General features: G+C 46.0%; 1 protein-coding gene across 1 annotated transcript in view; it reads right to left on the bottom strand.

Annotated features, from left to right (window-relative positions):
• HTRA1 (HtrA serine peptidase 1) overlaps nucleotides 1–24,273 on the bottom strand; it is a 65,629-nt gene extending 41,356 nt beyond the window's left edge. Inside the window, exons 1-4 of the mRNA XM_063961861.1 lie at nucleotides 24,048–24,273; nucleotides 23,165–23,618; nucleotides 20,534–20,633; nucleotides 9,453–9,660 (exon numbers count right to left, since the gene is read on the bottom strand). Of these exons, the coding sequence (XP_063817931.1) occupies nucleotides 9,453–9,660; nucleotides 20,534–20,633; nucleotides 23,165–23,576 (720 nt within the window). The 5' untranslated portion in view covers nucleotides 23,577–23,618; nucleotides 24,048–24,273. The remainder of the gene's footprint in view (nucleotides 1–9,452; nucleotides 9,661–20,533; nucleotides 20,634–23,164; nucleotides 23,619–24,047) is intronic.
• Between the last annotated feature and the right edge of the window lie 216 nt (nucleotides 24,274–24,489).

Below are 24,489 nucleotides of genomic sequence, written 5' to 3'. Positions count from 1 at the left end.
TGACCGCATCCAAGTAGGCACGTCACACAGTCCGTACTTATACTGGCAGGAAAAAGAGGCAATTTGGAGGCCCTTGCACAAACTGGCTTTATTCTACCTAAGTTGCCCTCCCACAAGTGTGTACTCCGAAAGAGTGTTTAGTGCCGCCGCTCACCTTGTCAGCAATCGGCGTACGAGGTTACATCCAGAAAATGTGGAGAAGATGATGTTCATTAAAATGAATTATAATCAATTCCTCCGCGGAGACATTGACCAGCAGCAATTGCCTCCACAAAGTACACAGGGAGCTGAGATGGTGGATTCCAGTGGGGACGAATTGATAATCTGTGAGGAGGGGGATGTACACGGTGATATATCGGAGGGTGAAGATGAGGTGGACATCTTGCCTCTGTAGAGCCAGTTTGTGCAAGGAGAGATTAATTGCTTCTTTTTTGGGGGGGGTCCAAACCAACCCGTCATATCAGTCACAGTCGTGTGGCAGACCCTGTCACTGAAATGATGGGTTGGTTAAAGTGTGCATGTCCTGTTTATACAACATAAGGGTGGGTGGGAGGGCCCAAGGACAATTCCATCTTGCACCTCTTTTTTCTTTTCTTTTTCTTTGCATCATGTGCTGATTGGGGAGGGTTTTTTGGAAGGGACATCCTGCGTGACACTGCAGTGCCACTCCTAAATGGGCCCGGTGTTTGTGTCGGCCACTAGGGTCGCTAATCTTACTCACACAGTCAGCTACCTCATTGCGCCTCTTTTTTTCTTTGTGTCATGTGCTGTTTGGGGAGGGTTTTTTGGAAGGGACATCCTGCGTGACACTGCAGTGCCACTCCTAGATGGGCCCGGTGTTTGTGTCGGCCACTAGGGTCGCTAATCTTACTCACACAGCTACCTCATTGCGCCTCTTTTTTTCTTTGCGTCATGTGCTGTTTGGGGAGGGTTTTTAGGAAGGGCCATCCTGCGTGACACTGCAGTGCCACTCCTAGATGGGCCCGGTGTTTGTGTCGGCCACTAGGGTCGCTTATCTTACTCACACAGCGACCTCGGTGCAAATTTTAGGACTAAAAATAATATTGTGAGGTGTGAGGTATTCAGAATAGACTGAAAATGAGTGTAAATTATGGTTTTTGAGGTTAATAATACTTTGGGATCAAAATGACCCCCAAATTCTATGATTTAAGCTGTTTTTTAGTGTTTTTTGAAAAAAACACCCGAATCCAAAACACACCCGAATCCGACAAAAAAAATTCGGTGAGGTTTTGCCAAAACGCGTTCGAACCCAAAACACGGCCGCGGAACCGAACCCAAAACCAAAACCCGAAAAATTTCAGGCGCTCATCTCTAGATTTTTGTACATAATATTAGATGAACTTTAAATGTTGAGCTCAAACCCTCTGAGAAGCAGCAGCATGCTTTATAAGTGTGCCCTATGGGGTCTTTATAAAATATTACTATGGGTCCCCCACACGTGTCTAGTTATGCCCCTGCTTGATAGCCCAATATTAATGTTGTGAAGCTCTCAATCTCTATCTATCTATCTATCTATCTATCTATCTATCTATCTATCTATGCGTGTGATCTGAACTCCAGGAACGGAACTAAAAGGGCATGTTGGAGGGGTGTGGATGAAATTACGACATTCAGGATATTATATAACATTATGTCAACATGGTCTTAATGTCGACATTCAGAATGTCATCATTTAACATGTCGACCACAATGTGGATCCATCCACTGATATGTCAATATAGAAACATAGAATTTGACGGCAGATAAGAACCACTTGGCCCATCTAGTCTGCCCCCTTTTTTTATCCTTTAGGCAATCTCAACCGTTTGAACCTTAATTCTTTGTAAGGATATTCATATCTTCAAAATGTTGATATTGTGATTGTCAACAGCCAGAATGTGGACAATCCTATTTCAGCTTAACCCTAACCGTAATTTCATGTGTCAACATTCCTGTCGACATTTTGACATTGTCAGCCTGTTATCCGTCGATATTCTGAATATGTTGACATTCAGACTACATCCATAGTGGAGTTCCCTTGCTGTCCTTTGTATCAGGTCTCCAGGGACAGAGACAGAGAAAGAGTTAGTCCCACTCCCTCTATACAGCCTCTACAAAAACCCTCCCTCGCCTCGCCACTAATCAACCCCTCTGCTCCACTGTCCTAATGTGAACAAAAGGAACGAGTGAGGGTAACCTCACAACATTGCTCAAAAATAACAACTAATAATCCACAGACACAAAGAGCAGAAAGCCAAGGAGAGAAATGTTAGGAGAACCTGTGGAAAATTGCCTGCACTCCACCCCACCTATTCTAGTATATTGTAGATGTAACTACATCTTAGCAGAGGAAAAGACCAGTGATATACATATGTTATTAAGAGAAGATTTGTGGGAATTGCACCAGGGTATGGTAGCTGTTCAGAGTTCCGTAGTAGTCAGGTGTGGTTCAACGGATTTACAGTAATAGACAGTCAATAGGTCGACTCCATATGGTCAACATGCAAATGGTCTACAGGGACAAGAGGTCGAAAAGGTAGACAGGGTCAAAAGGTCGACATGGAAAAATGCTGACATAGGTTTCTTTAAGTTTTTGGGGTGTCATTTTGTATGTTTACCAGCTCTGCACCACTGATCAGTTTCTGTGTAACCTTGTTTTGGGGCTTACCCCACCACAGCCATTTAAGGCTATATATAGGTATACGCCGTATTGGTATTCATTAACATATACCACGGCCTTTTCAAGTAATTTGTAATTAGTGCTTATATTGTTGGGACCAAGTCCTTTTCCATTATCCATAAGATGTGTTTTGGCTTTATATACGCCCAGGAGGTCCACATATTAGTATCCATTATTCTCATTTTGCTTCCAATTTATTTATTAGATGGTTCTCACTGGGCAGTGCCAATCATGACACAATCCCAAATTTCCAGTATTATAATGTCAACTGATACAGTGGAGTGGAGGCTGAAGTTTCTCAGATCCCTGAATCTGCCGGTGTACGATTCCACCACCAATCCACACTGTGCACGCCTGTGAAACAAGTCTGCCTAGCTGTCAGTCACTCTGTTCTCTGCTGCGTCAGATAAGAACTTCCAGCTTAGCATGACACCACTCCAGCGTGTTTCATGGGCTACAATAGATCTGACGTTCTACACCAAATGGTCGACAGTGAAAAGGTCGACATGGAACATGGTTGACATACCATGTTTGCATTTTTTTGGGGTGTCGTTTTCGCCGTCTCAGCATGTGGACCCCCAATTAGTGCGCCACGTTCCCTCGCATGGCTCAATTCGCTCACTATGCTTCCGGCAAGGTTACTATTCCCAATCATAGTCCATGTATAAAAGTATGAACAAGTTGAAAAAAGTGAAGGGAAAAAAAAAAACTCACTTCGATCACATGTGTGTAGACCATTGGCATGTCGTACATTTGAACCTGTCAACCTTTTGTACCCGTCAACCATAAGCACTGTCGACCTTTCATAGGTCGACCTAATGACCACGTCGACCTTTTGGACTAGTGACTCTCTAACTAGAGACTCTAGATCTATTGACTGCAGACCGTTTCATGCATAGTATCCAGCTCAATATTACGCAAGAGGAAATGTATAAGACCTTCTAAGGAGCGGAGAAGTGGACACGTTGCCCATAGCAACCCATTAGCTTCAAGCTAGCATTTATCAAGCATATTCTATAAAAATAAGATTTTACTCACCGGTAAATCTATTTCTCGTAGTCCGTAGTGGATGCTGGGGACTCCGTAAGGACCATGGGGAATAGCGGCTCCGCAGGAGACTGGGCACAGCTAAGAAAGAATTAGGACTACCTGGTGTGCACTGGCTCCTCCCACTATGACCCTCCTCCAGACTTCAGTAAGGATACTGTGCCCGGAAGAGCTGACACAATAAGGAAAGGATTTTGAATCCCGGGTAAGACTCATACCAGCCACACCAATCACACCGTATAACTCGTGATATTATACCCAGTTAACAGTATGAACATAACAGAGCCTCTCAACAGATGGCTCAACAATAACCCTTTTAGTTAACAATAACTATATACAAGTATTGCAGACAGTCCGCACTTGGGACGGGCGCCCAGCATCCACTACGGACTACGAGAAATAGATTTACCGGTGAGTAAAATCTTATTTTCTCTAACGTCCTAGTGGATGCTGGGGACTCCGTAAGGACCATGGGGATTATACCAAAGCTCCCAAACGGGCGGGAGAGTGCGGATGACTCTGCAGCACCGAATGAGAGAACTCAAGGTCCTCCTCAGCCAGGGTATCAAATTTGTAGAATTTTGCAAACGTGTTTGCCCCTGACCAAGTAGCAGCTCGGCAAAGTTGTAAAGCCGAGACCCCTCGGGCAGCCGCCCAAGAAGAGCCCACTTTCCTCGTGGAATGGGCTTTTACAGATTTAGGCTGCGGCAGGCCAGCCACAGAATGCGCAAGCTGAATTGTGCTACAAATCCAGCGAGCAATAGTCTGCTTTGAAGCAGGAGCACCCATCTTGTTTGGTGCATACAGGATAAATAGCGAGTCAGTCTTCCTGACTCCAGCCGTCCTGGAAACATAAATTTTCAAGGCCCTTACTACGTCCAGTAACTTGGAGTCCTCCAAGTCCCTAGTAGCCGCAGGCACCACGATAGGTTGGTTCAAGTGAAAAGCTGATACCACCTTAGGAAGAAACTGGGGACTAGTCCTCAATTCTGCCCTATCCATATGGAAAATCAAATAGGGGCTTTTGCATGACAAAGCCGCCAATTCTGCCACTCGCCTTGCCGAAGCCAAGGCCAAAAGCATGACCACTTTCCACGTGAGATATTTTAAATCCACGGTTTTGAGTGGCTCAAACCAATGTGACTTTAGGAAACCCAACACCACGTTGAGGTCCCACGGTGCCACTGGAGGCACAAAAGGAGGCTGAATATGCAGCACTCACTTGACAAATGTCTGAATTTCAGGCAGTGAAGCCAGTTCCATTTTGGAAGAAAATCGATTGAGCCGAAATCTGGACCTTAATGGAACCCAATTGTAGGCCCATAGTCACCCCTGGCTGAAATTTCTCCTTTGGGGCCTTCCTGGCCTCACAGTACGCAACATATTTCCGCCCTATGCGGTGATAATGGTTAGCGTTCACTTCTTTCCTAGCTTTAAATAGCGTAGGGATAACTTCCTCCGGAATTCCCTTTTCCTTCAGGATCCGGCGTTCAACCGCCATGCCGTCAACGCAGCCCCGGTACGTCTTGAAACAGACAGGCCCCCTGCTGCAGCAGGTCCTGTCTGAGCGGCAGAGGCCATAGGTCCTCTGTGATCATTTCTTGGAGTTCTGGTTACCAAGCTCTTCTTGGCCAACCCGGAACAATGAGTATAGTTCTTACTCCTCTCCTTCTTATTATTCTCATTACCCTGGGTAAGAGAGGCAGAGAAGGGAACACATACACCGACTGGTACACCCACGGTGTTACCAGAGCGTCCACAGCTATCGCCTGAGGGTCCTTGACCTGGCGCAATATCTTTGTAACTTTTAGTTGAGGCGGGACGCCATCATGTCCACCTGTGGCCTTTCCCAACGGTGTACAATCATTTGGAAGACTTCTGGATGAAGTCCCCACTCTCCCGGGTGGAGGTCGTGTCTTCTGAGAAAGTCTGCTTCTCAGTTGTCCACTCCGGGAATGAACACTGCTGACAGTGCTAACACATGATTTTCCGCCCATCGGAGAATCCTTGTGGCTTCTGCCATTGCCATCCTGCTTCTTGTGCCGCCCTGTTGTGTACATGAGCGACCGCCGTGATGTTGTCTGACTGGATCAGCACCGGCCGGTGTTGAAGCAGGGGTCTAGCCTGACTTAGGGCATTGTAAATGGCCCTTAGTTCCAGAATATTTATGTGTAGGGAAGTCTCCTGACTTTTCCATAGCCTTGGAAGTTTCTTCCCTGTGTGACTGCCCCCCAGCCTCGAAGGCTGGCATCCGTGGTCACCAGGACCCAGTCCTGTATGCCGAATCTGCGGCCCCCTAGAAGATGAGCACTCTGCAGCCACCACAACAACGACACCCTGGCCCTTGGAGACAGGGTTATCTGCCGATGCATCTGAAGATGCGACCCGGACCACATGTCCAACAGATCCCACTGGAAAATCCTTGTATGGGACCTGGCGAATGGAATTTCTTCGTAAGAAGCTACCATCCTTCCCAGGGCTCGCGTGCATTGATGCACCGACACCTGTATACGTATTAGGAGGTCTCTGTTTAGAGACGACAACTCCTTGGACTTCTCCTCCGGGAGAAACCCTTTTTATCCTGTTCTGTGTCCAGAACCATATTCAGGAACAGTAGACGCGTCGTAGGAACCAGCTGCGACTTTGGAATATTCAGAATTCAGCCGTGCTGTTGTAGCACTTCCCGAGATAGTGCTACTCCGCCGAACAACTGCTCCCTGGACCTCGCCTTTATAAGGAGATCGTCCAAGTACGGGATAATTATTTCGGCCATTACCTTGGTAAATACCTCGGTGCCGGGGACAGACCAACGGCAACGTCTGGAATTGGTAATGACAATCCTGTACCACAATTTTGAGCTACTCCTGGTGAAAAGGGTAAATAGGGACATGCAGGTAAGCATCCTTGATGTCCAGTGATACCATCCAGGCTTGCAATAATCGCCCTGAGCGATTCCATTTCGAACTTGAACCTTCGTATATAAGTGTTCAAGGCTTTCAATTTTAGAATGGGTCTCAGCGAACCGTCTGGTTTCGGTACCACAACATTTTGGAATAGTAACCCCGGCCTTGTTGAAGGAGGGGTACCTAGATTTCACCTGCTGGAAGTGCAGCTTGTGAATTGCCGCCAGTACTACCTTTCTCCGAGGGCAGCAGGCAAGGCTGAGGTGAGGTAACGGCGAGGGGGAGTCGCCTCGAACTCCAGCCTGTATCCCTGTGATACTATTTGCAGAACCTAGGGATCCACCTGTGGGCAAACCCACTGGTCCCTGAAGTTCCCGAGACGCGCCCCTACCGCACCTGTCTCCACCTGTGGAGCCCCAACGTCAAGCGGTGGACTCCGAGGAAGCGGGGGAAGATTTTTGATCCTGGGAACTGGCTGCTGGTGCAGCTTTTTCCTTCTTCCCTTGTCTCTGTGCAGAAAGGAAGCGCCTTTGACCCGCTTGCTTTTCTGAAGCCGAAAGGACTGTACCTGAAAATACGGTGCTTTCTTAGGCTGTGAGGAAACCTGAGGTAATTTTCTTCCCAGCTGTTGCTGTGGATACGAGGTCCCAGAGACCATCCCCAACAATTCCTCACCCTTATAAGGCAGAATCTCCATGTGCCTTTTATAGGCAGCATCACCTGTCCACTGCCGGGTTTCTAATACCCTCCTGGCAGAATGGACATTGCATTAATTCTGGATGCCAGCCGGCAAATATCCCTCTGTGCATCCTTTATATATAAGACAACGTCTTTAATATGCTCTATGTTAGCAAACTATTTTCCCTGTCCTAGAGTATTAATATTATCTGACAGGGTATCAGACCACGCTGCAGCAGCACTATTTAAGCTGAGGCGATTGCAGGTCTCAGTATATAACCTGAGTGTGTATATACAGACTTCAGGATAGTCTCCTGCTTTTTATCAGCAGGCTCCTTCAAGGTGGCCGTATCCTAAGACGGCAGTGCCACCTTTTTTGACAAACGTGTGAGCGCCTTATCCACCCTAAGGGATATCTCCCAACGTGACCTATCCTCTGGCGGGAAAGCGCACGCCATCAGTAACTTTTTAGAAATTACCAGTTTCTTATTGGGGGAACCCACGCTACTTTACACACTTCATTCATTCATCTGATGGGGGAACAAAACACTGGCTGCTTTTTCTACCCAAAAATAAAACCCCTTTTATGTGGTACTTGGGTTCATGTCAGAAATGCGTAACACATTTTTTATTGCCGAGATCATGTAACGGATGTTCCTAGTGGATTGTGTATATGTCTCAATCTCGTCGACACTGGAGTCAGACTCCGTGTCGACATCTGTGTCTGCCATCTGAGGTAACGGGCGCTTTTTTGAGCCCCTGATGGCCTTTGAGACGCCTGGGCAGGCGCGGGCTGAGAAGCCGGCTGTCCCACAGCTGTTTTACGTCATCCAGCCTTGTAAGGAGTTGACATTGTCGTTTAGTACCTTCCACCCATCCATCCACTCTGGTGTCGGCCCCACAGGGGACGACATCCCATTTATCGGCCTCTGCTCCACCTCCACGTAACCTTCCTCATCCCACATGTCGACACAGCCGTACCGACACACAGCACACACACAGGGAATGCTCTGACTGAGGACAGGACCCCACAAAGTCCTTTGGGGAGACAGAGAGAGAGTATGCCAGCACACACCAGAGCGCTATATAATGCAGGGATTAACACTATAACTGAGTGATTTTTCCCCCAATAGCTGCTTGTATAACAATATTGCACCTAAATTTTGTGCCCCCCCTCTCTTTTTAACCCTTTGAGCCTGAAAACTACAGAGAAGAGCCTGGGAAGCTGTCTTCCAGGTGCACTGTGAAGAGAAAATGGTGCCAGTGTGCTGAGGGAGATAGCTCCGCCCCTTTTTCGCGGACTTTTCTCCCGCTTTTTTATGGATTCTGGCAGGGGTATTTATCACATATATAGCCTCTGGGGCTATATATTGTGATATATTTGCCAGCCAAGGTGTATTTATTGCTTCTTAGGGCGCCCCCCCCCCCAGCGCCCTGCACCCTCAGTGACCGGAGTGTGAAGTGTGTATGAGGAGCAATGGCGCACAGCTGCAGTGCTGTGCGCTACCTTGGTGAAGACTGATGTCTTCTGCCGCCGATTTTCCGGATTTCTTCTTGCTTCTGGCTCTGTAAGGGGGACGGCGGCGCGGCTCCGGGACCGAACACCAATGGACGGTTCCATGCGGTCGATCCCTCTGGAGCTAATGGTGTCCAGTAGCCTAAGAAGCCCAAGCTACCACCAGTTAGGTAGGTTCGCTTCTTCTCCCCTTAGTCCCTCGCTGCAGTGAGTCTGTTGCCAGCAGATCTCACTGTAAAATAAAAAACCTAACATATACTTTCTTTCTAGGAGCTCAGGAGAGCCCCTAGTGTGCATCCAGCTCGGCCGGGCACAGGATTTTAACTGAAGTCTGGAGGAGGGTCATAGTGGGAGGAGCCAGTGCACACCAGGTAGTCCTAATTCTTTCTTAGCTGTGCCCAGTCTCCTGCGGAGCCGCTATTCCCCATGGTCCTTACGGAGTCCCCAGCATCCACTAGGACGTTAGAGAAATTATAGGTAGAAACTGATTGCTTTCTATAGGCAAATTCTTGTCAACACTTTAGAAGCTTTGATGCATTTCCCCCACAATCTTCAATATTTATTGGTATCAAATATTGCAATTAGCAGTACTGCAGTGTAATATAGTTTGGGGAAAATATCTCAATACCTTTGGCTTGATTTTAATTAAGGCAATATCTGCTTTCTCATCCACATCTATAATTTTGGCATCATAGGTGGTCCCATCACTGCGCTCCACTTTTAATCTGTGCTTGTTGGTCACCACATGGGCACTTGTAAGTATCAGCCCGTCTTCTGACACAATGAAGCCAGAGCCGCTGGCTGACGGCACTTCTCGTTTCCCAAAGAAATTCAGCCTGGAGACAATAAATGTTGGTCAGATGATGGGTTTCAGCACTGAGACAAGAAAGTCATCTACATAAATCTTGGTTACGGTACATCACTTGGTAAAACAAAGTAGTCAGTAAAAGTTGCAAAAAAAAAAAAAAAAAAAGTGTAAAAGCCATAAAGTATCATCTAGAAGTGGAAATCACCATTAAAGGTGTTTTGTTACTTACAGTTGTGCTCATAAGTTTACATACTCTAGCAGAATTTGTGATTTTCTGGCCATTTGTCAGAGAATATGAATGATAACTAACAAACTTTTCTTTCACTCATGGTTAGTGGTTGGGTGATGTCATTTATTGTCAAACAACTGTGTTTACTCTTTTTAAATCATAATGACAACAGAAACTACCCAAATGACCTTGATCAAAAGTTTACATACCCTGGAGATTTTGGCCTGATAACATGCACACAAGTTGACACAAACGGGTTTTAAAAATGGCTACTAAAGGTAACCATCCTCACCTGTGATCTGTTTGCTTGTAATCAGTGTGTGTGTATAAAAGGTCAGTGAGTTTCTGGACTCCTGAAAGACCCTTGCATCTTTCATCCAGTGCTGCACTGACGTGTCTGGATTCTGAGTCATGGGGAAAGCAAAAGAATTGTCAAAGGATCTGCGGGAAAAGGTAATTGAACTGTATAAAACAGGAAAGGGATATAAAAAGATATCCAAGCAATTGAGAATGCCAATCAGCAGTGTTCAAACTCTAATTAAGAAGTGGAAAATGAGGGATTCTGTGGAAACCAAATCACGGTCAGGTAGACCAACAAAAATTTCAGCCACAACTGCCAGGAAAAGTGTTCGGGATACAAAGAAAAATCCACAAATAACTTCAGCTGAAATACATGACTCTGAAAAAAAGTGGTGTGGTTGTTTCAAGATGCACAATAAGGAGGCATTTGAAGAAAAATGGGCTGCATGGTCGAGTCGCCAGAAGAAAGCCATTACTACGCAAATGCCACAAAGCATCCCACTTACAATACTCCAAACAGCACAGAGACAAGCCTCAAAACTTCTGGAACAAAGTCATTTGGAGTGATGAGACCAAAATTGAACTTTTTGGCCACAACCATAAACGTTACATTTGGAGAGAAGTCAACAAGGCCTATGATGAAAGGTACACCATTCCTACTGTGAAACATGGAGGTGGGTCGCTGATGTTTTGGGGATGTGTGAGCTACGACGACACTGGAAACTTGGTCAAAATTGATGGCAAGATGAATGCAGCATGTGATCAGAAAATACTGGAGGAAAATTTGCACTCATCAGCCCAGAAGCTGCGCATGGGACGTACTTGGACGTTCCAACATAACAATGATCCAAAACACAAGGCCAAGTCGACCCGTCATTGGCTACAGCAGAATAAAGTGAAGGTTCTGGAGTGGCCATCTCAGTCTCCTGACCTCAATATCATTGAGCCAGTCTGGGGAGATCTCAAACATGCAGTTCATGCAAGACAGACCAAGAATTTACAGGGACTGGAGGCTTTTTGCCAAGAAGAATGGGCAGCTTTACCATCTGAGAAAATTAAGAGCCTCATCCACAACTACCACAAAAGACTTCAAGCTGTCATTGATGTTAAAGGGGGCAATACACGGTATTAAGAACTGGGGTATGTAAACTTTTGATCAAGGTCATTTGGGTAGTTTCTGTTGTCATTATGATTTAAAAAGAGTAAACACAGTTGTTTGACAATAAGTGGCTTCACCCAACCACTAACCATAAGTGAAAGAAAAGTTTGTGAGTTATCATTCATATTCTCTGACAAATGGCCAGAATATCACAAATTCTGCTAGTGTATGTAAAATTATGAGCACAACTGTACAAATGTACTATGCTTGTGCATTGATATTTACATTCCTACTGCTATGGCCATTTTATATAAGTTACAGATATTGGAATGTTTTCATCCCATGTATACCAATAGTAAATGGATGCATTTATTTGTCTGGATCACATTTGCATGACAGCAAACTGCAATTGTCATGTTTTTCATATGTTAGTACTAATAAAGTTTTGATAGGTTGTTACCGGGAGTTTATTAAACTCCACCATTATACAGTAGATGGTTAAATCAAACCAACTGAGGTATTAAGGGCCTACTGTAATTCAGATCTGATCGCAGCAGCAAATTTGGGCAAAACCATGTGCACTGCAGGAGGGGCAGATAGAACATGTGCAGAGAGAGTTAGATTTGGGTGTGGTGTGTTCAATCTGTAATCTAAATTGCAGTGTAAAAATAAAGCAGCCAGTATTTACCCTGCATAGAAACAAAATAACCCACCCAAATCTAACTCTCTCTGCACGTTATATCTGCCACACCTGCAGTGCACATGGTTTTGCCCATTAGCTAACAAATTTGCTGATGCAATCACATCTGAATTAGGCCTTAGTCACCTGTGCTCACGCATGGATATCCTTAAAACCTGGACTGTAATGGCAGAGTTTTAGGAAACTATAGATATTTTATCATCATTCCAGGAGCACTAAACCTGTCTAATCAGGGATTCCAGCCTCATGCATCTCAGGCTCAATGTACCAATTAATTCATTAATGATGTTTTGAAGTAGTCTATATAATATGCATAATAAATAACTGCATATGCATGATAAATAAAATGTGTACTCCCATTACAAGAAATATAAGAAAATAGTTCATCTGAGTTCACATACAACACAAAAAGTTATTTAAACAATCCAGGTGACATTCCCAGAGGAAGTGCCTCACTATCAGGCACTAACATCAAATCCGCTATTTTATCCCTGTTGTCATGGGCCAGTTATCTACTGTACATGAAGAATAAAATAAGAATTTACTTACCGATAATTCTATTTCTCATAGTCCGTAGTGGATGCTGGGAACTCCGTAAGGACCATGGGGAATAGCGGCTCCGCAGGAGACTGGGCACAAATAGAAAGCTTTAGTACTATCTGGTGTGCACTGGCTCCTCCCCCTATGACCCTCCTCCAAGCCTCAGTTAGGATACTGTGCCCGGACGAGCGTACACAATAAGGAAGGATTTTGAATCCCGGGTAAGACTCATACCAGCCACACCAATCCCACCGTATAACTTGTGATCTGAACCCAGTTTACAGTATGATAAACAGAGGAGCCTTTAGAAAAGATGGCTCACTACAACAATAACCCGATTTAGTTAACAATAACTATGTACAAGTATTGCAGACAATCCGCACTTGGGATGGGCGCCCAGCATCCACTACGGACTATGAGAAATAGAATTATCGGTAAGTAAATTCTTATTTTCTCTGACGTCCTAGTGGATGCTGGGAACTCCGTAAGGACCATGGGGATTATACCAAAGCTCCCAAACGGGCGGGAGAGTGCGGATGACTCTGCAGCACCGAATGAGAGAACTCCAGGTCCTCCTCAGCCAGGGTATCAAATTTGTAGAATTTAGCAAACGTGTTTGCCCCTGACCAAGTAGCTGCTCGGCAAAGTTGTAAAGCCGAGACCCCTCGGGCGGCCGCCCAAGATAAGCCCACTTTCCGTGTGGAATGGGCTTTTACAGATTTTGGCTGTGGCAAGCCTGCCACAGAATGTGCAAGCTGAATTGTACTACAAATCCAACGAGCAATAGTCTGCTTAGAAGCAGGAGCACCCAGCTTGTTGGGTGCATACAGGATAAACAGCGAGTCAGATTTTCTGACTCCAGCCGTCCTGGAAACGTATATTTTCAGGGCCCTGACTACGTCCAGCAACTTGGAATCCTCCAAGTCCCTAGTAGCCGCAGGTACCACAATAGGCTGATTCAGGTGAAACGCTGAAACCACCTTAGGGAGAAACTGAGGACGAGTCCTCAATTCTGCCCTATCCGTATGAAAAATTAGGTAAGGGCTTTTATAGGATAAAGCCGCCAATTCTGACACGCGCCTGGCTGAAGCCAGGGCCAATAGCATTACCACTTTCCATGTGAGATATTTTAAGTCCACAGTGGTGAGTGGTTCAAACCAATGTGATTTTAGGAACCCCAAAACCACATTGAGATCCCAAGGTGCCACTGGAGGCACAAAAGGAGGCTGTATATACAGCACCCCTTTGACAAACGTCTGAACTTCAGGAACTGAAGCCAGTTCTTTTTGGAAGAAGATCGACAGGGCCGAAATTTGAACCTTAATGGACCCTAATTTTAGGCCCATAGACAGTCCTGTTTGCAGGAAATGCTGGAAACGACCCAGTTGAAATTCCTCTGTAGGGGCCTTCCTGGCCTCGCACCACGCAACATATTTACGCCAAATACGGTGATAATGCTGCACGGTTACATCCTTCCTGGCTTTGATCAGGGTAGGGATGACTTCATCCGGAATGCCTTTTTCCTTCAGGATCCGGCGTTCAACCGCCATGTCGTCAAACGCAGCCGCGGTAAGTCTTGGAACAGACAGGGTCCCTGCTGGAGCAGGTCCCTTCGTAGAGGTAGAGGACACGGGTCCTCCGTGAGCATCTCTTGAAGTTCCGGGTACCAAGTCCTTCTTGGCCAATCCGGAGCCACGAGTATAGTCCTTACTCCTCTCCTTCTTATGATTCTCAGTACCTTGGGTATGAGAGGCAGAGGAGGGAACACATACACTGACTGGTACACCCACGGTGTTACCAGAGCGTCCACAGCTATTGCCTGAGGGTCCCGTGACATGGCGCAATACCTGTCTAGTTTTTTGTTGAGGCGTGACGCCATCATGTCCACCTTTGGTTTTTCCCAACGGTTCACAATCATGTGGAAGACTTCTGGGTGAAGTCCCCACTCTCCCGGGTGGAGGTCGTGCCTGCTGAGGAAATCTGCTTCCCAGTTGTCCACTCCCGGAATGAACACTGCTGACAGTGCTATCACATGATTTTCCGCCCAGCGAAGAATCCTTGCAACTTCTGCCATTGCCCTCCTGCTTCTTGTGCCGCCCTGTCTGTTTACGTGGGCGACTGCCGTGATGTTGTCTGACTGAATCAGCACCGGCTGACTTTGAAGCAGAGGTCGTACTAGGCTTAGAGCATTGTAGATGGCCCTTAGCTCCGTGATATTTATGTGAAGTGATGTCTCCAGGCTTGACCACAAGCCCTGGAAATTTCTTCCTTGTGTGACTGCTCCCCAGCCTCTCAGGCTGGCATCCGTGGTCACCAGGACCCAGTCCTGAATGCCGAATCTGCGGCCCTCTAGAAGATGAGCACTCTGCAACCACCACAGAAGAGACACCCTTGTCCATGGGGACAGGGTTATCCGTTGATGCATCTGAAGATGCGATCCGGACCATTTGTCCAGCAGATCCCACTGGAACGTTCTTGCGTGGAATCTGCCGAATGGAATCGCTTCGTAGGAAGCTACCATCTTTCCCAAGACTCTTGTGCATTGATGCACTGAGACTTGCCCTGGTTTCAGGAGGTTTCTGACCAGTTCGGATAACTCCCTGGCTTTCTCCTCCGGAAGGAACACCTTTTTCTGGACTGTGTCCAGAATCATCCCTAGGAACAGAAGACGTGTTGTCGGAATCAGCTGCGATTTTGGGATATTTAGAATCCAGCCGTGCTGCCGTAGCACTACTTGAGATAGGGCTACTCCGACTACTAACTGTTCTCTGGATCTTGCTCTTATCAGGAGATCGTCCAAGTAAGGGATAATTAAAACGCCTTTTCTTCGAAGAAGAATCATCATTTCGGCCATTACCTTGGTAAAGACCCGAGGTGCCGTGGATAATCCAAACGGCAGCGTCTGAAACTGATAGTGACAGTTTTGTACCACAAACCTGAGGTACCCTTGATGAGAAGGGTAAATGGGGACATGGAGGTAGGCATCTTTGATGTCCAGAGACACCATATAGTCCCCCTCTTCCAGGTTCGCGATCACTGCCCTGAGTGACTCCATCTTGAATTTGAACCTCTGTATGTAAGTGTTCAAAGACTTCAGATTTAAAATTGGTCTCACCGAGCCGTCCGGCTTCGGTACCACAAACAGCGTGGAATAATACCCCTTCCCTTGTTGCAGGAGGGGCACCTTGATTATCACCTGCTGGGAATACAGCTTGTGAACTGCCTCCAATACTGCCTCCCTGTCGGAGGGAGACGTTGGTAAAGCAGACTTCAGGAACCGGCGAGGGGGAGACGTCTCGAACTCCAATTTGTACCCCTGAGATACTACTTGCAGGATCCAGGGGTCCACTTGCGAGTGAGCCCACTGCGCGCTGAAATTCTTGAGACGGGCCCCCACCGTGCCTGAGTCCGCTTGTAAGGCCCCAGCGTCATGCTGAGGACTTGGCAGAAGCGGGGGAGGGCTTTTGTTCCTGGGAAGTGGCTGTCTGTTGCAGTCTTTTTCCCCTTCCTCTGCCCCGGGGCAGAAAAAAGGAACCTTTTGCCCGCTTGCCCTTATGGGGACGAAAGGACTGAGCCGGATAAGACGGCGTCTTTTTATGTTGAGAGGCTACCTGGGGTAAAAATGTGGATTTCCCAGCCGTTGCCGTGGCCACCAGGTCCGATAGACCGACCCCAAATAACTCCTCCCCTTTATAAGGCAATATTTCCATATGCCGTTTAGAGTCCGCATCACCTGACCACTGTCGCGTCCATAAACCTCTTCTGGCAGAAATGGACAGCGCACTCACTCTTGAAGCCAGAGTGGAAATATCCCTCTGTGCATCTCTCCAGGGTATCAATATTTTCAGTCAGGGAATCCGACCAAGCTGCACATCCAGGCTGAGGCGATTGCTGGTCGCAGTATAACACCAGTATGTGTGTATATACTTTTAAGGATATTCTCCAGTTTTCTGTCACCTGGTTCCTTGAGGGCGGCCGTATCAGGAGACTGTAACGCCACTTGTTTTGATAAGCGTGTGAGCGCTTTATCCACTCTAGGGGGTGTTTCCCAACGCGCCCTAACCTCTGGCGGGAAAGGGTATAATGCCAATAACTTTTTAGAAATTATCAGTTTTTTATCGGGGGGAAACCCACGCTTCATCACACACCTCATTTAATTCGTCTGATTCAGGAAAAACTACAGGTAGTTTTTTCACACCCCACATAATACCCTTTTTAGTGGTACTTGCAGTATCAGAAATGTTTAACACCTCTCTCATTGCCGTGATCATGTAACGTGTGGCCCTACTGGAAGTCACGTTAGTCTCCTCACCGTCGACACTGGAGTCAGTATCCGTGTCGACGTCAGTATCCACCACCTGAGGTAACGGCCTTTTTAGAGACCCTGATGGTTTTTGAGACGCCTGAACAGGGACTAGCTGATTAGTCGGCTGTCTCATGTCATCAACCGTCTTTTGTAAGGAGCTGACACTGTCACGTAAATCCTTCCATAAAGCCATCCACTCAGGTGTCGACTCCTTAGGGGGTGACATCTCTATTATAGGCAATTGCCCCGCCTCCACATCATTTTCCTCCTCATACATGTCGACACAAACGTACCGACACACAGCACACGCACAGGGAATGCTCTGATAGAGGACAGGACCCCACTAGCCCTTTGGGGAGACAGAGGGAGAGTATGCCAGCACACACCAGAGCGCTATATATAGATATAGGGACAACCTTATATAAGTGTTTCTCCCTTATAGCTGCTGTATTGTTAATAACCCGCCAATTAGTGCCCCCCTCTCTTTTTTACCCTGTTTCTGTAGTGCAGGACTGCAGGGGAGAGTCAGGGAGACATCCTTCCAGCGGAGCTGTGAGGGAAAATGGCGCCTGTGTGCTGAGGAGATAGGCTCCGCCCCCTTCTCGGCGGCCTTTCTCCCGCTTTTTGTGAAAATCTGGCAGGGGTTAAAATTCATCCATATAGCCCAGGAGCTATATGTGATGTATTTTTAGCCAGCCAAGGTGTTTCTATTGCTGCTCAGGGCGCCCCCCCCTAGCGCCCTGCACCCTCAGTGACCGGAGTGTGAAGTGTGCTGAGAAGCAATGGCGCACAGCTGCAGTGCTGTGCGCTACCTTGTGGAAGACAGGATGTCTTCTGCCGCCGATTTGCCGGACTCTTCTTGCTTCTGGCTCTGTAAGGGGGCCGGCGGCGCGGCTCTGGGACCGAGCTCCAAGGCTGGGCCTGTGAGCGGTCCCTCTGGAGCTAATGGTGTCCAGTAGCCAAGAAGCCCAATCCACTCTGCACGCAGGTGAGTTCGCTTCTTCTCCCCTTAGTCCCTCGATGCAGTGAGCCTGTTGCCAGCAGGTCTCACTGAAAATAAAAAACCTAAACTAAAACTTTCACTAAGAAGCTCAGGAGAGCCCCTAGTGTGCACCCTTCTCGTTCGGGCACAAAAATCTAACTGAGGCTTGGAGGAGGGTCATAGGGGGAGGAGCCAGTGCACACCAGGTAGTACTAAAGCTTTCTATTTGTGCCCAGTCTCCTGCGGAGCCGCTATTCCCCATGGTCCTTACGGAGTTCCCAGCATCCACTAGGACGTCAGAGAAAGAGGGGACAAATTATAGACTATTTTATTCACAAAGTGGTTTTCTGGTAACAATTACATCCTTGTGCCAGAAAGAAAAGAAAAAAGTAGACAGCATTTTCCCTGATTCATCACTCATCATAGGTGTGGCTTGGAGAAAGTGGCCTGACGCTGGATCACATACAGCACAGAGCGGTGATTCATCCTATAATCAGCAAAGGCTAGCTTTATCATTGGCCCTCATTCCGAGTTGTTCGCTCGGTATTTTTCATCGCATCGCAATGAAAATCCGCTTAGTACGCATGCGCAATGTTCGCACTGCGACTGCGCCAAGTAACTTTGCTATGTAGAAAGTAATTTTACTCACGGCTTTTTCATCGCTCCGGCGATCGTAATGTGATTGACAGGAAATGGGTGTTACTGGGCGGAAACACGGCGTTTCAGGGGCGTGTGGCTGAAAACGCTACCCTTTCCGGAAAAAAACGCAGGAGTGGCCGGAGAAACGGTGGGAGTGCCTGGGCGAACGCTGGGTGTGTTTGTGACGTCAACCAGGAACGACAAGCACTGAACTGATCGCACAGGCAGAGTAAGTGTGGAGCTACTCTAAAACTGCTAAGTAGTTAGTAATCGCAATATTGCGAATACATCGGTCGCAATTTTAAGAAGCTAAGATTCACTCCCAGTAGGCGGCGGCTTAGCGTGTGTAACTCTGCTAAATTCGCCTTGCGACCGATCAACTCGGAATGAGGGCCATTGTCTTATCTGATACAAGGTTTTAATTGCTATCAAAAATGCACTTTTACACAAAACAAATACATTTATGTAATATGAAGGAGAGTGAGGCGATGGGGGAGAAAGTGAAGGTGAAAGGAGGCTCAAAAAGTCAGGGCGAAAGGGAACTAGACTGAAGGGGTGAGGGAGAGAGAGAAAGGAGAAAGAAAGAGAGAATAGAGTGAGGGGAGAAACTGAAGAGAAAGAAGGGGAGAGGGTGAGACTGAAAGGAGAAGTAGGGGGAGGGAGAGGAAGAAGCAGAGAGAAATGGAAAATGAGTGTGTCAGTGAAAGGGAAAATGAGAGTGAGAGGAGAGAGAGCAGTGGAGAGACTAAAAAGGGGTTCAGGGAGAAAGTACAGGCCCGTACACACGATAGTCTATAAAGTAAATGACGTCGCTCATTTTGACTCTTCTTGAGCGACGTTGTGTGTACACTGTAAATGACGAGCTATGTGCGGCCCCGCAGGTCATTAACGACCCTCGTCTCAGCCGTGCATGCAGCTCAATTTGGACTCATCGCCCAAAGCTGCATGCTCCGACCGGCCGCGACATGATGTCACTGTGCAATATCACTAGTGATATCGCACACCGTGTATGTGCGCCATCAGGCGGCCCGGACCGGGAGGTAAACACGCTAGGCGAGCACATCGTCTAGTGTGTGCCCACCTTAAGAAAGGGAGAGGGGTAGAGGGAGAAAAATTGAAGTGGAGAGAGAAAAGAAGAAAGGGAGCTGAGGGGGAGAGAAGAAAGGAGAGAGGTGCAGGAGAAGGAAGGAGTGAAGAATAGCTGAGGGAGTACGTTAGAAGGAAAGGAGGAGGAGTAGATGGAGAGAATGAGGTGGAGAGAGAGAGATTGAGGCAGGAAGCTGGAAGGATACGGGTAGAGGTAGTGGAGAAAGAAAGTGAGCAGAGGGAAAAGAGATATGAGTATAAGTTTCTACAAAGCTACTATAATATATATGTATATACATAACATAGTAGCTATTCAATTTTGTCACTGTAACTGCCTATGACCTGAAGAGTAATGGTAAATGAAATGCAGCATTTGTGCCCTGGACCACACAGCAAATAATGGTCATCAAGCAATATAATAATTGGCAAGCGTTCCCAGCAAACGGGATGCAGGTGGTCACAATATAGACGCAGGCATCTCGATGGTCACGATCCCGACAGCAGTGAGGTAAGTATTCTACCTCCCCCCTCCCTACACCCCCCTTACCACAGAAACCTACCCCACCCCACTGCCAAATCCTAACGCTCCTGGCTATACTTACCTTCAGAACCCCGGCTGTCGGTATTCCGGCGTTGATATTTCAACTGCTGGAATCCCAACATCCGGGATCTTGAACATATACCATATAAATGTTTGTATTTCTGGAGATAGATTATCTCTCAATATAAATTATTTGATTATCATGGAAGAATAGTAAAAGTGGCAAATCCACTAAGAATAAGTCAGTTAGTAAATATAATGTAACACATACAGACTGACGCCTACATCTATAAATCGTGAGCATTACATGAATGTGTACACTGTATACGCCAACCATCTTTTATCAATAAAAATGTAAAGCCCTACGCTAACGTTTTCCTTATGGTAACTAAAAGGAAAACATCCTGAAAGCCACTGGAGGTTAGCAGATCCCTTTCTGAACCATGTATTACACAATACATAACACAGCTTTGATTTACATGCGAAACATCTCGATATGCACAACAGCGGGGGCAATCTTCTCCACCACATCGGCAATAAAGTTGTACTTGTAGCGGGGGCTATCTGGGTCCGTCTGGCCTATAAGAGAGAAAGGGATTATCAGTGCACTCTGCCTTGGTCTAGTATAGTTGAGTCTGAGTTGGTTTATTACAGTGCAAGAGGAATCCATGTCTAGTACTCAGAAAACAATGCTGTATTTTGAGTAGGAAAAATAAACTCTGAATGGTACAGTATATTCACCGATACATAAAAAGGGAGAGTAAAGTTCCTCTGAGTAAATATATCCAGGAACAGACTTCCTTTAAAACTGCAGCTGCATTGAGCAGTCGAATTAGAAGCATTTTTGGACATTGAACAAGGGAACATTCTGCTGTACAGTACAAAAAGCAATATTACTGAAGGGTTTGTATAAGTGGTCCTAGATGGTACTAGTTTATGCTTATTTATATATATATATATATATATATATATATATATATATATATATATATAAAATGTGTGTGTGTGTGTGTGTGTGTGTGTGTGTGTGTGTGTGTGTGTGTTTACATATATCTATACATATTTACATATATCTATATATATAGCTATCTATATATCTATCTATCTATCTATATATATATATACTAGTTGTGATGCCCGGCACTACTGGTCCTCCCTTTCACAATTGCCTGGGTGCCCTCCGTGGTAGATTTGTAATAGTCATAGAAGAAAATGGCGTCACTCCAGGTCTTGTACCAACAACAAAAGTGTATTTTGTAATAAATCACATCAGTGCTCCAACGTTTCGGGGCCTTGACAAAGGGGCTACGGGCCCCGAAACGTTGGAGCACTGATGTGATTTATTTATTACAAAATACACTTTTGTTGTTGGTACAAGACCTGCAGTGACGCCATTTTCTTCTATGACTATTATATATATATATATATATATATAAAATGCAAAAAGATTCTCGTGGGAGCCAATACGCCTTTAGTATGACAATGATTAAAAGTTTTTATTCATACATAAACAAACGATATTTATATCCTAAACAGTCGTCATTAGTACAAATTTCTAAAAATTCAATATAACAGTATTACAATCTTATACATAAACATATTTCGGTTGATGTGAGGAATTTACAATCAGGTGATCACAGTCAGAACTTGAAAGAGATGTCTCCAACCAGGTGCTTGTGGTAAAGGCTTTATTAACCCGATGTCGCGACATCGGGTTAATAAAGCCTTTACCACAAGCACCTGGTTGGAGACATCTCTTTCAAGTTCTGAGTGTGATCACCTGATTGTAAATTCCTCACATCAACCGAAATATGTTTATGTATAAGATTGTAATACTGTTTTATTGAATTTTTAGAAATTTGTACTAATGACGACTGTTTAGGATATAAATATCGTTTGTTTATGTATGAATAAAAACTTTTAATCATTGTCATACTAAAGGCGTATTGGCTCCCACGAGAATCTTTTTGCATTTCAAATCTACTCTTAATACCTCATCTGACAGAGGGTATTTCTTAGTGGTTTGAGACTAGTGGTATAGCGCAAAAAAGGGGGTAATTTTTGTTTTGTATATATATATATATATATATATATATATATATATAAAATTATATAATAGGTGGAATGGCCGACACTCTTTGCAAACAACAATCTGGCCCAGGTGCACACCCCAATGTAACAACACCAAGGTATAGAGCAGGGAGGATGGGCGGCACTCGTAGGACTTCACTTCAGCAGATCTTAGATCGACGTTTCGATTTTAATAAATCGTCATCAGGACCATTTTTTTATTTTTTATTCTAATGACGATTTATTAAAATCGAAAACGTCGATCTAAGATCTGCTGGAGTGAAGTCCTATGAGTACTGCCCGTCCTCCCTGCTCTATACCTTGGTGTTGTTACATTGGGGTGTGCACCTGGGCCAGATTGTTGTCTGCAAAGAGTGCCGGCCATTCCACCTATTATATAATTTAAAATTATATATCCATCTATATATCAATACAATACCCCTTCTCGCGCTATTTCAAAGATATTATAATAGGCAGCTTAATACCACTTCAAGCCCCTGTTGGTGGGAATCACAAGGTAGAATATAGAAACAATAGCAGTATGGCGCTCAAATCATTTTGACATCCAGGTGAACAACATTGAGGAGGTATAATATATGCCCTTCATTTTTTACTTGGATTCGCTGGTATTCCTTTTTAATTCCCAATTGAGTTGACGAATTTGAACGAAGTTGCGTGATTTAATATCTCTGCCAAGACTTTACCTACACCTGTTATATACCCATATACGGTCTATTAAGACACACACCCCTGATGAAGTCTACCAGGAGACGAAATGCGTTGGGTATTTGTCTGTGATGTCCGCAGTGAACTCAAAAGGGAAGAACAATTACTGTACCTTCGATATTTTAAGAAGAACATTTTAAGAAATTACGTTGGACTTTTAATTGTGCATTTGTATTATCATACACGGACCAAGGAGAGGGCTACTATTATTGTGACCCTGATTTGAGCGCCATACCGCTATTGTATGTGTATATATATATATATATATATATATATATATATATATATAAAATGTGTGAGTGTGTGTTCCTTACCTAGCAGGCAGTCCCCCCTCTGGATGGGGATGATAGTTGTATATCCCTGGCCCTGCACAGCTTTGTTGGCTGCCTGCAGCTTGCACAGGCTGCTGTAGGTGTTGCCGTCGCTCCCACACACAGGCTGGGGAGATGGACACTGACACGTCCGGGGTGCACCCACGACCGCACTCTTCACACAGCGCAGCGCGGAGGCACACATCTGCTCCGCGGGTCCATCCCCGCACCGCTCCCCTTCATCAGCCGCGCACACCGTGCAGCAGCCGCACCGCACAGCGGTCTCTCCAGATGGGCAGTTAGTGGGCGCTGGCGGGCAGGAGGATAGGTCACAGCGCAACGGGCACCGGGAGCCGGAGGACGGGAGGAGAGCAGCGGGGGCGCCAAAGGAGAGAAGTACCACGATCCACAGCATGACAATACCGTGCACAACCACAAGAGGGCGCAACAAATATACCTAGAAGAGACACACACAAAGCATCACATAGCCATGTGCTGACCACACTTTGCCCCAGACTGATGATGCCTAGATACCCCATGGCACAGAAGAGCACGTGCACACATGCAAGCCTGACATAACTTTTCTCCATTGTAACATAGAGATGGAAAATAGTCATAAAGTCATAAAAAGGCTAAATGGTCATAACATACAGTATATAGGGCTGGATATTGGTTACTGTATTATTAGCCCCATCAATAACATTTCTCCCCATCTAATACATACTGTACAGTCTACATTGAGTCAGCCCCATATAAAATGACTAATGCATAAGTGCCCTAACCTGCACAGTGGTGTTTAATAGGATATATAATAGGATATATAATAAGTCTATCATGGATATGACTCACCTATCTGGGGTACGTTATAAGACTGCAGCACATTTACCTGGTAGAATCCCCTTGGCACTAGGCAGGTACAGGCCGGCTGTATTGCAGGTAGAGGCTTTATCCCAGGCGATACAGTAAGTACAGCTCTCCGTGCAGTGCGTTATCTCCCAGCCCAGGAACCCAGCTCTGCACTGTCCGCAGGGAGATGGTGATGCTGCGCCTCAGATCTCTGTCCTCAGAGCCCTGCACTGATTCAGCGTCTTTTATTTGGAAAAGCCCCAAAACAGAGTATTACTCCACCCCCGCATCTCCTCATGTGAGAGACAAGGGCACCGAGCCAAAGCACAGCGCTGAGAGCACGGACTGCAGAGCTGGGTACAGCACGCAGGAAATTCAGCACAGAGCACCCCAGTCAGTAGTACAGCACAGAGCACATAATAGGAAATGAATACTGCACAGAGCACAGCATACAATCAGTGGCTACAGAACAGAGCACACCA

The sequence above is a fragment of the Pseudophryne corroboree genome, chromosome 3 (assembly GCF_028390025.1).
Source record: "Pseudophryne corroboree isolate aPseCor3 chromosome 3, aPseCor3.hap2, whole genome shotgun sequence".
Taxonomy (NCBI): Eukaryota; Metazoa; Chordata; class Amphibia; order Anura; family Myobatrachidae; genus Pseudophryne; species Pseudophryne corroboree.
This window is presented reverse-complemented; position numbering and strand designations above follow the sequence as displayed.